This window comes from Sinocyclocheilus rhinocerous, unplaced genomic scaffold (genome assembly GCF_001515625.1).
Source record: "Sinocyclocheilus rhinocerous isolate Xijiao unplaced genomic scaffold, SAMN03320098_v1.1 scaffold299, whole genome shotgun sequence".
In the NCBI taxonomy this organism is placed as follows: Eukaryota; Metazoa; Chordata; class Actinopteri; order Cypriniformes; family Cyprinidae; genus Sinocyclocheilus; species Sinocyclocheilus rhinocerous.
The window spans coordinates 970,348-985,746 of record NW_015652998.1 but is presented as its reverse complement, the minus strand read 5'-3'; the positions used below and the strand labels follow the sequence as shown (position 1 = coordinate 985,746).

The following is a 15,399-nucleotide window of genomic DNA, read 5'->3' as shown; positions in this document are numbered from 1 at the left end:
GATTTCATCAAAAATATCTTAAATTGTGTTCCGAAGATGAACGAAGGTCTTAGGGGTTTGGAACAACACGAGGGTGAGTAATTAATGACAGAATTTTCATTTTTGGGTGAACTAACCCTTTAAAGGCACAATATGTAACTTTTCGCCACTAGAGGTCGCATTTTCAAAACAATAACAAAGGTGAAGCTTGAAGGAGAGTGGAACGATGGGAGATGTCGTTTTCACCATCCAGAATTCACAGATGTAATGAATTATTTTTTTAATTACCTGTACCTTCCAAAGTTCCAAACAGTGAATAAATTATACAGAGAAACCGAGCAAAGAACTTTTACATGGTCAAGGAATTCAATCTAGCGCGAGTCCAGGCACTCTCAAAAAAACTCCGCTTATAATCAATAAAGCTGTCTACACTCTGTTTGATGAATGAATCTCCTACTTGCAACATATGTACATCTGCACTTTGTTATTTATGATGAGAGAATTTGCGAGAGAGCAGAATTCAGTCAGTGAGCTTGCGCACTGAACAACAAAACTCCGGCGTTTCAGTGATGACTCATCTGAACGCCTCTGATTGGCCGTTGCGTTCATAAACTCAACAGACTCGTGTGTGATTGGTTAGAATGCGCAACACTGTAAAACTCAGAAAAAGAATCATGGTGCAACATTGAGCAGATCTAAATTTAATGCTGCAGTCAACACTTTTCATTTCATTTTCATTTTATTCGCGACAGCCGTAATGGATTTAGTTTAACACAGCTGCATTTTTGTCCACGTGTGTTGCCATAGTTTCTAAAAGTGGAAACCGATAGCGCGGACATTACATCATTGATAGGCAACAATGAACAGGGACAAGCCATTATTTAAAATTGGAATTTCTCTGGATTTACAAATCCTTGGGAACTTTTGGGATAACGTAAGTGCACAACTGCATGAAATATATCACACTGTGCAAGTGGTTTTTGGATATTTTATTACGAAAATCTTACATATTGTGCCTTTAAGAAACTGTGATGTCAATAAGTAAAAAAAAAAAAAAAGCATCTTATTTACAATAAATGGTTATTTTTAACTGGGAAAATTTAAGTTCTTAAAGATACAGCATGTTTTAATAGTACATCAAGCCCAAAATTACATTGTGCACTAGGACAGTGGTTTTCAAACTGGGGTCCGGGGACCTCCAGGGGTTCACAAGGGAGTGCTGGGGGGTCCATGAAAGAGTTTAGAGAAAAATAGTGTAAAAAATGTGAAATTAAATAATGAATATTAAATTAAAATAAATGCATACATAAATAATAGTACTTCTCTAACAGTATGTAGTGAGTAGAAAATGTAATGATGTAACATAATAGGAACTGTGGAACACACACACACACACACACACACACACATCGTGTGCCAAGATTGCCAAGATTGACACAAGATTGAAAAACATAGCACTAAAAGACAATATAGATATAAGTAATGATGTCATGTTTAGGATCATCCTGACCTGATGACCTCCGACCTCCATCTTGGTGATATCATGTCACGAGTCAACATCGGCAGAAAAGGATCTGTTACAAGTGAGAATGATATGCTTAGTTGTTTCTCTTAATTATGAAATGCATTAATTATTGCAGCTGGTTGAAATCTACGTGCTCAGTGTCTGTGTTTTTGGCATGTAGCTGTCTTTGACCTGGCTTTACCTAAGAAGAAGATAAAGGAGGAGAGGAGAAAGAAAAAGCTGCGGCCTATAAAAATGGAATCCGAGGAGGTCTGCGATGTTCAGATGTTGGCAGCTTCCGTGAACTCAGGTCTTGCTGATGTCCCCTCTGCTCCTCCACAAAACGTTAAAGAAGAGTAGGTCTTTTTACAGGACATAAGATACTTTGTTCAAAACTCTCAGCATTTAAATATCTCACACTCATCTGTTTCACTTTGTATCAAAGGCCCATAGACGAGTCCCAGATGAGCCCTGACACAGTGGAAGAGATAGCTATGAGCTTTTTTCATTTGCTTGAGGACATCCTCGGACTGGAAAGTCTAGCAACATCCTCATCGGTACGTGTAGCACCTCTGTATACATAAAGTATTGGTCAAAGGTTTAGACACATTTACTTATTCAGTCACACTTTAGTTTGGTGACCAATTCTCACTATTAACTAACTATTAACTACAACTATTACCTCAATAAACTCTTAATTTACTGCTTATTAATAGTTAGTAACTTTGACCTGGCTTTACCTAAGAAGAAGATAAAGGAGGAGAGGAGAAAGAAAAAGCTGCGGCCTATAAAAATGGAATCCGAGGAGGTCTGCGATGTTCAGATGTTGGCAGCTTCCGTGAACTCAGGTCTTGCTGATGTCCCCTCTGCTCCTCCACAAAACGTTAAAGAAGAGTAGGTCTTTTTACAGGACATAAGATACTTTGTTCAAAACTCTCAGCATTTAAATATCTCACACTCATCTGTTTCACTTTGTATCAAAGGCCCATAGACGAGTCCCAGATGAGCCCTGACACAGTGGAAGAGATATCTATGAGCTTTTTTCATTTGCTTGAGGACATCCTCGGACTGGAAAGTCTAGCAACATCCTCATCGGTACGTGTAGCACCTCTGTATACATAAAGTATTGGTCAAAGGTTTAGACACATTTACTTATTCAGTCACACTTTAGTTTGGTGACCAATTCTCACTATTAACTAACTATTAACTACAACTATTACCTCAATAAACTCTTAATTTACTGCTTATTAATAGTTAGTAAGGTAGTTGTTAAGTTTAGGTATGGGGTAGAATTAAGGGATCTAAATTATGGCCATGCAGAATAAGGCATTAATATGTGCTATATAAATATTAATAAACAGCCAATATGCTAGTAATATGCATGCTAGCTAATAGTAAGAATTGGATCTTAAAATAATGTTGCCACTTATTCTTTATCATTACAATTTTCCCCATTTTGTTTAATATTTAAGTCATCAGAATTATTAAATAACATAAATGGAAGTATGGGAAATATGCAGTTGTGGAAAAAATTATACAGATGCATTACCATTTAAGTTTAATACATTCATGGCACTTGTATACTGTTGTTCTCTCGTTGGTCTGATTGCTTCTATTGTTCTCATTTGTAAGTCGCTTTGTATAAAAGCGTCTGCTAAATGATTAAATGTAAATGTAAATATAAATCAGCATATTAGAATGATTTCTGAAGGATCATGTGACACTGAAGACTGGAGTAATGACTGCTGAAAATTAATCTTTGCCATCACAGGAATTAATTTCAATTTAAAATACATTCAAATAGAAAGCTTTTATTTTAAGTGATTTTAAAATATTGATGTTTTACTGTATTTTTAATCAAATAAATGCATCCTTAATGAGCATAAAATACTTCTTTTAAAAATATTTTAAAGAAATCTTACCAACACCTAACTGTTGAATAGTAGTGTATATGGTATGGGAATTATGCAGTGAAACAATTAAAAATGGCAATATATTACATTCATCATGCTTTGGCTCTGCACAGTCTTCTTCATGAGGTGCATCCTGGGATGCTTAAACAGTTTTGGATGACTTACCGTGTATTTTGGCCAGTTTTTGCCCTCTTGTCCTTCATTAACTTGTCCAACTCTCCAAAATCCTTACATTTTAAAGTTGTAGATAAATTAATACTTAGGCATAATTTAAATTGCTAAATTAATTTCAGCATTTGCTTTAGACCAAAAGGTCTTGTAATCATGAGAAATATACATTCAGTCTGAAGTGCCCAAACTTAATAATGGTGTTTAATAGTATTTCACTGACCTTGCTGCTCATTCTAAACATGAAATAAGTGTTGTGATTGCCCCTTTTATTGTTGCTCTCAGGTGGAGGAGAAGGTCCAACAGTGGCAGTCATCTCCGGCCAGCACACTCAACCCCTGGTTCTCTATGGCCCCCTGCTGGTCAGAGTTGGTAGTTCCCACTCTACAGTTTCTCGCTGGAGAGAGCAAAGGTATGCCTGAATTATTATTATGATTATATCTTTTTTTTTAATGAGAAAGTCCTGCAGCTATCATTTATTATTTATATTTTGAATGATGCATGTTGATATTTAGGCTTATGCTTGATATCTCTTTTTCCTGTCAGCTGGTGTAATGGCTCTGCCTACTGGCTTTGTACCTTTTGTGGAGTTCAAGGAACTTTCCCAGCAATGGAAATGGATAGGTATATGATGATCTTTTAAATGGAAACCTAGGCTGTTCAAATGTATAAGGTCGCATAATACACTACCATTCAAAAGTTTGAGTTTGGAAAGATTCTTTTTTTTTTTTTTTTAGAATTTTTAAAAAAGTATTTTTTCCTCACTGCATTTATTTGATTAAAAAAATGCAATAACAACAGTAATATTGTGAATTATTATTAGAATTTCAAAAACGGTTTTCTATTATAATATATTTTAAAATGTAATTTATTCCTGTGATGTCAAAGCTGAATTTTCAGAAGCCATCACTCCAGTCTTCAGTGTCACATGATCCTTCAGAAATCATTCTAATATACTGATTTGGTGCTCAAGAAACCTTATATCATTGATGTTGAAAACTGTTGTGCTGCTTAATATTTTTTTCAGAATTTTTCAGGATTAGTTTCGTAGACAAATATAATTTGAATGCCTTCACAAAAGTAATATTCTAATCAGAGAACAAAATATTCTAATGCAGTGTACACACCCGTTCTGTAAGACTTTTTAAAAAATTACTTTTAATGAGCAAGAATTCATTAAATTAATCAAAAGTGACTGTAATGAAATGTAATGAATTCTTGCTGAATAAAAGTAATTAAAGTCTTACTGAACAGTTGTGTACACTCCATTTGTCTTTGAAAAAAATGGTTAGAATATTACTTTTGTAAAGGCATTTAATTTTTATTTGTCTACAAAAAATTTTTTTTTAATTTTTTAAACGGGTGTCTTTCAGATCAAGGGGTTTTTAGATTGTGTAAATTCATACATTTCATGCACTACTTCATTCAATTATATCAAAACCACCAATAGTGTGCATTTCTTTACACTGATGATGTACAGGTCCAAGTCAGGAGGTAGACAAAGATCTAAGTGCCCTGTGCCAGTTATGGCTGGAGTCAAAGGATCATGTGATTGTCAAGGTAGTAAATGGCTTATATGCTTTTTCACGATGATGTAATGATGACACACTCACCGATTTCTGATTCTATGTTTGTTTTACAGCAAGAGGAAGAGGAATCCGCAGAGCTCACTCCTCCAACACCCAGAGTGTGAGTTTGCTTAACCATACGTGTCATACTTGAACAAAAAGCTTCCCTTGTCTTTTTAGTTGAGACTGGTGCACACATGCATGACATTTCATGTTGTTTTTTCTACTCTTTATTAGGTGGACTGACTATGTGGTGAGGCCTAGTACAGGAGAGGAAAAGCATGTTTTTCAAGAGCAGGTTAGTGCTTGGGTCTCACCTACCCTAAGGAGGCATGCTGTCAAACCCATATTTTTTTACATTGTTACACTGCTTTTGGAATTTAGTCTGTTATTATTCTTTCAGTCATTGAAGTCTTTGTGTTTTTTTAGGAGCAGCAGCGTTATGATCAGCCGCATAAAGCCTTCACTTACCGAATGCACGGCTTTGAGTCTGTGGTGGGACCGGTCAAGGGAGTTTTTGACAAGGAGACGTCGCTCAATAAAGCACGAGAGCATTCTTTACTGCGGTCTGACAGACCGGCCTATGTCACCATACTGTCTCTCGGTAACCACTGGGTCCTCTTTCTTTCTGTAGTTCTCTTAGGAATGTATTTTATTGACATGGTTTATTAAACCATGTCAGTACAATACATTATTCATTAAGATCCTGTTTTCCTTCCCAATTTCTGGTATTAGTTTCTTAAAATAATAATAACAGTTATCAGGGACAGTTCACCCAAAAAAGAATTACTCACTCTCATGTCATTCCAAACCAATTAGAGTTTCTTTAATTATTATGACAAGAACGGTCAGTAGAAAGAAGCTCAAATGGGTTTGGAATGACATGAACCATGTGAAAACTGAACCATTATTCTCAGCAGGTCTTGAATTGAGGTTCAATAAAGAAAGATAAAAGGCATATGCATGTGTTTCCTTTTTGCATAAACAGTGCGAGATGCTGCTGCCAGGCTTCCTAATGGAGAAGGTACTAGAGCTGAGATTTGTGAGTTACTCAAGGACTCCCAGTTCTTAGCCCCCGATGTCACCAGCGCTCAGGTCTTGCATGTGTTTTATGCTGCCGTATTTACTATTATAACACATTAGTCAGTGTTACACTCACACATTTTGTCCATTTTTAGGTAAACACGGTGGTGAGCGGTGCCCTTGACCGCCTGCACTATGAGAAAGACCCTTGCGTGAAATACGACATTGGCCGCAAACTGTGGATCTACCTCCACAAGGACCGGAGCCAGGAGGAGTTTGGTGAGCAACCCTGTATCCAATGCATTTACGTAAAAAGTCAGAAAGGTTTCATTGCCACGGGCAAAATGTGGATCAGTACGTGTGCTTGTTGTCACACTAATGAATCCCATTTATATTGCCCGACAAGTAGAACTGGTTTAGTACTTAGTGATTAGCAGGCCGTATCGGGTAAATACACACCTGCAAATTCAGACATGACAGGATGATACCAAACCAGTGTAATTTTAGTATTGTTTATGTACTATTTTAATATTTCTTAATAATTTTAATTTTTTCAGTTTTCATTTTAATCGTAGCTTAAGTTTTAGTAATTTTGTCATTTTCATTAGTTTTTGATCATTTGTATTTCTATTTAGCATTTGTTTATTTTTATTGCAGTTTTAATCATTGTAGCATTTCAGCTTAATCTTAAAAATGCTGCCTTATGTGCTAACTAAAATATAAGTTAAAAATAGTACAGTTTTCATCAAATATTTATATATATATTTTTTTTTTTCAGCTTAATTTCAATTTCCAGAAATTATTTTGGAACATTAAATAATGCATAATGTATCATTAGTTAATATGTATATTCAAAGAGTTAATGTGAACATGAGATAATGTGCTTGTTAATGTTTGCTAATAAACTTATTAAACATTAGATAATGTTCAAACAAATCATTATTTCATGTAAGTTAAAATGCTTACAAATGTCATTAAACTTTCATATAAGGGAACACGGTTCAATCTGTTTATATTATATTGCTTTGATAAATGAACAAGTATTTTCTTTTAAAAAATGATTTGTTTGCCCCTGTTTATTTATGATTCAAGGAATATCCTGTTTAATGATATACTGAAGAGTAGTATACTAATGTGAGTGTTGAGGCAATAAAAACATTTTTTGCACCAAAATTACAATCTGTTATGTCTTTAGCAAGCATTTAGCTAAACTTAATCAGCCACCCTTTACACAAACCTTGTTGCATTAGCTAAAAGTCCAATGCCCATAAAGATACTAAATGATTAGTAATCGTTTGTAAACATTTACAAATGATGAATAGTTTCAACTATAGATTGGCTACTGCAAAAACATGAACAAATAATTAATAAATGATTAGTAAAGATGTGTGAATAGGGTAAATTCAGGTCTTTCGGGACACTTTTTGCCATTGAGATGACTGCTCATAAAGGTATTAACTATTAATGATTAGTAAACATTTATAAACATTTGCAAATGATGAATAGTTTCCACTTTAGATTGGGTACTGCAAAAACATGAGCAAATAATTAATAGATTATTTGTTAAGATGTTTAAATAGAGGTCTACACAACAAACAAAGACCAACAAATGAAGATCGTATGAACTGAAAGTTTACTGACATTTGTAAGCATTTCAATTTACATTAAATAATCATATGTTAATCATTAATGTTTAGTAAGTTCATTAGTAAACATTAACAAGAACATTATCTCATATTTCTAGCTATGTGAATATAATAATCTGTTAAGCATTATATAATGTTTGTTAATGATTTATAAATGAAAGTTATTATAAAGTGTTACCCTGCATCAAACAAGCTGGATGTTGTCATAGAGTTGGCCATTTCTCTGTTAACATTCCCCAGCTAAGAGACACGGCCCTGCACATCAGATGCTTCTAAACTTTCTCCTGATTCTCAAATAACTATGCAAATAAAGGTTAAGAGCAAAAGTTGCCTGGACAATTGGCTAGTTACATGTTGGATTTAATGTTAAATAGGTCCAGGTACTAAACATGAATATCTCTCTTGAATCAGAGCGAATACACCAGGCCCAGGCTGCAGCTGCCAAAGCCAAGAAAGCTCTGCAGCAGAAGCCCAAACCAGCACCCAAACCTGTAAGTTCTTCCGCAGTCATCCATGACATTGTTGCCTCACACTAATTTGAATTGTAAAGTGTCACTCTTGGTCCATGCTGATTTGCATTAGCTGTTGCATATGTTTATATTTGTATGTGTGTATGTTTGTGTGTAATGTAGAAGGCATGTGGTAAGGAGCCAGGAAGTAAGAACGGTGCTGCAGAGGCTGGTCAGAGCTCAGGGAGTGAAGGAGTAGCCATTGCAGCCGCCAGCTTGTCTCAGCCTCCCTCCACCCCCACACCAAGCACACCTGGAACCCCTAAATCTCCCCTCCCTCCCACAGCAGCTACTCCAACCAAAGTAGGCGCCCCGGAACCCGTCAAAACCAATCCCAGGTCAGTGGCTAATAAACAACTAAGGAATTTCCCTTAGGAGCGAATCTGGCAAATACCAATTCCTTTATGGTTAGTTCAGCCAAAAAGAAAAATCTTGTCATCATTTTTTCAACTTCACAGTATGTCTTTTTCAAAACCCATATGACTGACTGACAATTTCTTTAATGTATATTTCACAGGGACAAATTCAGACACAATTTCAGTAAAGTGACGCACCTTAATGCAACACAAAGCTGAAATGCAGCTGTATCATCACTCACATGCTCCATACTTTATTATTTGACTTTAATGATCATAATTTGATTTCTCTTTTCCACAGTGTCCTGTTGGTGTCTCCTCGTTCCATGCCTCCATTAGGAACGTTGCTATCTGCCAGTCAGCTTGGCCCACAGGTTTCCCAACAGGCCTCTCCGCAGCCTGCAACTCGGGTAGTGGCACACTCTGTTGCCACAGGCTCTCTGCCTCAGGTGCGAGTGGTCACTGCCCAGGCCGGTCTTCAGACGTCCTCTGCAGGCCAGGCGGCCACATTAGTGCATCAGAGCCCTCACCATATCAGGGTGCCGGTCACTGTGGCCCATGGAAAGAGCATCACGCAGGTGCATCACTACAGCATCTCAAATTACAATAACGTGTGTGCGTTCAGTGTGGTATAAACAGGCAACGTGTCCAACTCTATCCAGTCAAGTACCTGTATTAGATTCTTGGTTGTCTGTCTTTGAGCAGGCGGTGGTGACTCTACCACTAAGAGGCCATTCTGCAGGAAGTCCCATTCAAGTGCAGTCTTCACGGGGTCAGGCCAGTCTTACTGTTCCAGGTCTTGCCTCTGCGGTCACAGTAACCAAACCTCAGACGAGCTCCCCTGCCAGCCCGGCACACTACCCAACATCACCTGCAGTATTGCAGGGTGTCAGCAGCCAGAATATTATCAAACAGGTACAAACTCAGAGTGCATTAGACTCTGATTAAAAAATGTACATTTTGAATGTAAAACATGTTTTACTATGTTATTACTACATTTACCCCCTTTGTATTAATTAAAAAACACTTTTTCTAATTTTACAAGAACTACAGCAAAACTATAGCACTGTGATGCAAGGGGGAAAAAAACAATATATATGTAAAATTTTATTTCAATATATTATTCTAAATTAGAACATGTTCTAAGAACAAATAAACTGACAATTACCAGTATTAACTCCATTGGAATGAATGGAATATTATGAAATCAGTCATTAAAAGCACTGATAACTTAAATCGCAAAATAAATATCCTTGTTATACTATACATTATAGTGCAGTGAATACCTAAATTCATTTGTAGCATTTAAGATGATTGTTTTTAGTGTCAAAATAATTTGAATATCAGCCATTTACATTTAACATTTGAACAATTTTAAGAATTTAGTTTCCAGGTTTGATGGCTTACATATCTGGTAATAATAAAAAAAACAACGTAGGTTTGCACATCCAAAACCCAAACTGGGCTCAGGTGCATGCCATAAAAAGCAATAAATGAAAAAATCAAGCCGACCTGACTTGACTAAACATTTCACTGTTTATTAATAGACTTATAATACTTGTAATAATATTAATGGTCATTTTATGTGCTTTCCTTGTATAAAGTGTGTGTGTAAATATATATATATATATATATATATATATATATATATATATCAGTCATATGGGCCATAACTTGAAAATAATTATCAACTTATCATATTGGCCTGAATTTATTAGTGCATTGCCAATTAAAATACTGGATACTATCCATTCTATTTTCAGAGCGTCAGAGCGTCCACGAATCTTTCTACAGCGTTGTTGGCAGGGCGGCCAGAGCGACTTTTGACGCTCTCGACGGCGGCGGTGTGAACGCACAGTTAGCAACTTCCCCTGAAAATTAGTTGGCAACACTGCCGGGAAATACCCGTAAATGGCGCATCATGCACGTGAGGTTATCTGACGGAGAGACGCAAAGCAGTTTAAAGCAGAGTCCTGCACGGGTCCTGTTAGGTAAACCTTCAGTATAATTTTTTATTATTTTTTTGGGAAAGAAATGATAGAAATTAATACTTTTATTTAGCAAGGATGCTTAAAATTGATCAAAAGTGATGATAAAGGCATTTATAATGTTACAAAGATTTCTATTTCAGATAAATAGTGTTCTTATCGATATCAGAATTATATCGTATCGACCGAAATTAAGAAATATATCGTGATGTAAATTTTGGCCATATCGTCCAGCCCTATGTTGAATCTCTTACTTTTGCTTCATTCAGGTTGCAATCACTGGTCAGTTAGGTGTAAAGACCCAGAGTGGGGCAGGGATCCCTCTCACTGCCACTAACCTCCGCATTCAGGGGAAGGATGTACTCCGCTTGCCCTCCTCCTCAATTACGACCGACGCTAAAGGTCAGACAGTACTTCGCATTACCCCAGACATGATGGCCACCCTCACTAAATCTCCAGTGGCCACTGTCAAACTCACTCAAGACATGCTGAGCAGTGCCACGAGCTCAGGCAGCAAGAGCATCTCTGCTACACTACATGTGTCTGCACCCCAGCCCTCACCTACTTCAAACACCGCTGCATCCGCAACAGCTGAGAACTTGGCTGCCAAAGCACCGGCCACCCTAGTGAAGGTTCACCCGGAGCTGAAGGCTGCCTGTGACACCACCATCCGCCTCATGCCCGCCTTGGCCGTCACTATGGCTGACCCCAAGGCCCGCACATTCTCATCTGTCACCTCGTCCGACGCTAAAGCAGGCACCACTATTCGAATAGTGCCAAACCTTGGTGTGATCCCTCAGAAACAAGGTCAGACTGTCTCAATCAGCACAACCACAAGTACAAAGCCTGTCACGGTATCATCAGGGGCGGCCACTGTTACTATAGCCACCAGTGGAGTGGGAGGGGCCAAAGGCGTGACGCTGAGCCCTGCAGGCACAGGCTCTACGCTTTCTCTGGGCACTGCTGCGGCCACGGTCAGACAGGTGCCGGTCAGTGCTACTGTAGTAGCCTCACAAGCTGTAAGTTTATATTTTAGTATATGATGCATTTCATTCATTTGTTACTGGTTTTGTTCTTTTGTTGCTCCCTATAGAGTGTTGCAAATCTGGGGTTTAATTTCAGTTAGGATGCTGCCTATCAATGCAGACTTTGGAGCAGAGCCACTGTCTGTTGTGCACAACCGCCTGTTACAATGATGATTGAAACTCTAATCTTTGCTCTTTTCAGGGGAAACTTCCCACAAGGATCACGGTGCCTCTGTCTGTCCTCAGCCAACCCTTGAAAAATAAGAGTGTGGTCACTACTCCCATACTTAAGGGGAACATAAGCACCAAGTGAGCATACTGTTTCATCATCTAATAGTAAACAAACAGCAATCTTAAATTGCAGGCTTTTTAAGGTCCCTATCATCTGAGTCAAATATGTCTCTTGTTTTTAGTATCAGCAATCTGGGGAGGAACATTATCCTGACTACCATGCCGGTAGGCACCAAATTGATTGCTGGGAACAAGCCTGTCAGCTTCGTGACTGCTCAACAGCTGCAGCAGCTACAGCAGCAGGGACAGGCCACACAGGTTGACTCATCAAACTTTATCAGCTCACTCTTAAACAAACTAAAACTGGTCTTACAAGCCGTACCATACATGCGAGTTAACGAATATGTCTCTCTGCCCCAGGTTCGAATCCAGACGGTACCGGCTCAGCAGCTACAGCGCACAGCCGCCAACTCTCCGAAATCCACAGTGTCGACGGTGGTGGTCTCTACTGCACCCTCGCCAAAGACAAACCCAGACCCTCAATGAGACCTACAATAGTTTAAAGGCCATAGATCTAGCCATTTCTCTTCAGATTAAGATAAAACATAAAAAAAGAAGCATAGACCTCAAAAAAAAAAAAAAAAGAGTCTTGCTCTACTTTCCCATGAACCTTGCATATGGGCAAAGCAGTGTCAGATTCTAAGTACTGGTCTTGTCCTGACGCAGCTTTTCCTGTAACTTTGTTCCCAGCATTTCAGTTATATGCTGATTGTTGAAGTTGAAAAAGGAAGTATGATTTGGATGCTGATATATTGTAAGGGAATTAAGGTCTGATATATGGCTTGTATCAGTCTATGATCTTGGTTCAAGTTAATGGCCTTTCTCTAGAAGCTGTTGACATGTACACGGGCAAGTTTGTTTATTTGTGCTTTTTATATCTTATGTTCTTCTAAAGAAATGTAATTTAAAAAGTACTGTTTATATTCTGTAGCCACTGCTTGTGTGATGATGATAAATAAATGATTGTGCTAAGCAAAACAAATCAAATTTAAAAAACTGTTACATTAGAACCAACCCGAATCTAGGGCTTAACCCTGCATTTAAATTGTGTATATGTAAAACAAATAATTTGCCTGTTTTGGGCCACTTCGTTTACATGATGTGGTCAGTAACATGAATCAAACTGACAAACAATTAAATGCTTGTATATTCTTCATTTACATTTCATTATGAAACATTTGAATGCATTATTATGCAACTATTATGGGTATTTCGGAGTGAATATCATTCAAATGTGTTTGATATATTAAAAGAATGTCATGATCTATTCTTTACCTCTAGTTTGGCAAATCTCAGGGTTATTCCAGGTGCTTCTGACACCTGTGACCACATTATTTACAAGTCAATTTTGATGCGATATTTTCAGTATGAGCACATGAGAATCTTTTGCAGTGAAATTATGCAAACAAAGTAATTTAGTCCTATTGGAAGACAGCTTGCTAGAACAGAAAAGGGCAAAAAGCTTTGCATTCAGTCCTGGCAGTCATCACAGGCTCTCTACTCTTCATCTGATTCCTGGAGCAAAGCCTTCTGGGTGCTAGAATCCGAGGCAGTGCACTTTCTGCGGCCCATCTCCATGTCGCCTAGCTTTCTTCCTTCACACCATTTTGAAGACCTGGAAAGATGATGGGAGCAATGGAAGCAAAATGAAACGATGGACATTTTTTGATTCATCCAAAATGGTGTCCACTCACCAAAAAACTCCACAATAACAGATGCCCACAACAAAAAGAGCCACAGCATAATGCCAGCAGAAGCACATGGTGATGAACATGATGTTGTCATGTCTGTCCAGATCCCACTGTTCTCCATTTAGAGGATACAGCACAAACCCAATCTAAAACATAACAAATATCTCCATATTGGAATGATTATAACTGACGTATTCTACCAGAATTTTCTTCATCTATGAATCTGAGATGTCTTTACCTGATAGAACCATGTGCCTTGTAGGATGGCCAAACTGCCCCTAAGAAGTTCCAGCACTGTGTTATCTCGCTTAAACACTTCCAGCATTGTGCTGGCGGATCCACCAAACACCGCAAACAGAAGCAGAGAGTGAATGTGCTGGTCCAGAGCGGGACGATTGTGGACATGGAAATAGAAAAGGAACCCTGGAAGGGAGAAGCAATGACATTTCAGGAAGCTCAATGGCGGGCTATTGCTGCATATTCACTTCATTATTGGCTCATTTTGCTTGATACCTTCCACAAAGAGAGCCAAAGAAAGAGAGAGGCGGTCAAGACTAACTGGCACGTGGCGAGAAGACATGCTGAGAACATCTGCAATGCCAGAGATACCGAAAAACAAGTACATGGTGCTGTGCTGCCAGTTCATCAGCTTCACCCAGCCATCCTGATACAGATGTGCATGAGGGCCATCAGGCACAAACTGCTCTGCCATGATCCCTAGAGATAGATTTCAGTGTAAAACACCAAAATTTCACTTATTTTTTTAAAGAACTACGTTAAAATTAATTTATTAATGACATTTGAGATGTGGAGCACAAGGGAAATTTATAACACAATTTCCAGTAAATGGTGACCTCAACCATCCAGGCAATTCCAAAGCAGGATTTTCAGTGAATCAGCTATCATATGGCTTTAGATGAGTAATTTAGTGCACAAGATTGTGATACATTTTTGGTGCATTTTTTGTCTTTACATCTTGTGGTCCCCATCCACTTTCTAATGAAGAGAGCAGCTTGGACATTCTTCTAAACGTCTATTTTGGTGTTGTACAAAAAATAATAATAATAATAATTAACTATTCACAAGATATATGTCCATATATGTTCATTTTAATAGTAGAGTGAATATTTTACCTCATGTCATCCTTATACATTTACTATTATAGGAAATCAATTGGAAACCAGTGTAAAGGATTGTGTATGTGATTCGCAGCTCACCAACAAATACAAAAAAGATCTTCAGAGCTCCTTCAATTAAATCTATGCGGTTGAAGAGTACAGTGTGCATTTGTCTGTCTCTGTCTCCATGTTGCCTCTCTTTTTTCCTCTGTATCTGTCGGAACGAGTACTTTATCGACCACCACAGGCCAAACAGCAGGAAGAATGTACCAGGTAATGCATGTCCCTTGAAGTTGGCCATTCTGCCCCTATAAAAAACAATGTTGACTATTAAAAATTTTATAAAATGTCAAAAATGTAAATATTTCAATGTCAACCAGAACAAAATACATAAAAATAGCATCCAGCAACCAAAGTTCAGTATGATAAGCCATTATTACTTAAAGCTATTACAACAGGCAGTTCTCTGATAATCATTCCTTAACAGTCCTCTCTGATAATCATTAAGTAAAGAAATAAATATGTAGATATGAATGTTATTGATAGGAGTGTATTATGGTGCTCATATAATAGAAAATACTATGACAGCTCTGGTTACCTGATAACCCCCCCCCCCCACC

The 15,399-nt window shown here is 37.8% G+C and overlaps 2 protein-coding genes across 6 annotated transcripts in view; one reads left to right on the top strand and one right to left on the bottom strand.

The window, feature by feature from the left end:
• The window catches only part of LOC107715331 (nuclear factor related to kappa-B-binding protein-like), an 18,701-nt gene extending 5,588 nt beyond the window's left edge, over positions 1-13,113 (top strand). For 2 of the 3 annotated variants that reach the window (XM_016521423.1, XM_016521424.1), the window contains exons 8-26: positions 1,478-1,562; positions 1,665-1,839; positions 1,929-2,040; positions 3,850-3,976; positions 4,111-4,188; positions 5,045-5,124; positions 5,207-5,253; positions 5,370-5,430; positions 5,562-5,736; positions 6,121-6,227; positions 6,311-6,434; positions 8,213-8,292; positions 8,434-8,648; positions 8,968-9,244; positions 9,372-9,581; positions 10,924-11,673; positions 11,882-11,988; positions 12,093-12,228; positions 12,331-13,113. In XM_016521423.1, coding sequence (XP_016376909.1) covers positions 1,478-1,562; positions 1,665-1,839; positions 1,929-2,040; positions 3,850-3,976; positions 4,111-4,188; positions 5,045-5,124; positions 5,207-5,253; positions 5,370-5,430; positions 5,562-5,736; positions 6,121-6,227; positions 6,311-6,434; positions 8,213-8,292; positions 8,434-8,648; positions 8,968-9,244; positions 9,372-9,581; positions 10,924-11,673; positions 11,882-11,988; positions 12,093-12,228; positions 12,331-12,456 — 3,072 coding nt within the window. In that variant the 3' untranslated portion in view covers positions 12,457-13,113. The remainder of the gene's footprint in view (positions 1-1,477; positions 1,563-1,664; positions 1,840-1,928; positions 2,041-3,849; positions 3,977-4,110; positions 4,189-5,044; positions 5,125-5,206; positions 5,254-5,369; positions 5,431-5,561; positions 5,737-6,120; positions 6,228-6,310; positions 6,435-8,212; positions 8,293-8,433; positions 8,649-8,967; positions 9,245-9,371; positions 9,582-10,923; positions 11,674-11,881; positions 11,989-12,092; positions 12,229-12,330) is intronic. The other variant, XM_016521425.1, reaches the window with a different exon arrangement.
• Positions 13,114-13,232: 119 nt separating this feature from the next.
• Positions 13,233-15,399, bottom strand: part of LOC107715332 (transmembrane protein 45B-like) — a 2,849-nt gene continuing 682 nt past the window's right edge. Inside the window, exons 2-6 of one of the 3 annotated variants that reach the window (XM_016521426.1) lie at positions 14,879-15,087; positions 14,175-14,378; positions 13,900-14,084; positions 13,665-13,807; positions 13,233-13,585 (exon numbers count right to left, since the gene is read on the bottom strand). In XM_016521426.1, the coding sequence (XP_016376912.1) occupies positions 13,468-13,585; positions 13,665-13,807; positions 13,900-14,084; positions 14,175-14,378; positions 14,879-15,080 (852 nt within the window). In that variant the 5' untranslated portion in view covers positions 15,081-15,087 and the 3' untranslated portion in view covers positions 13,233-13,467. The other 2 variants (XM_016521427.1, XM_016521428.1) reach the window with 2 other exon arrangements.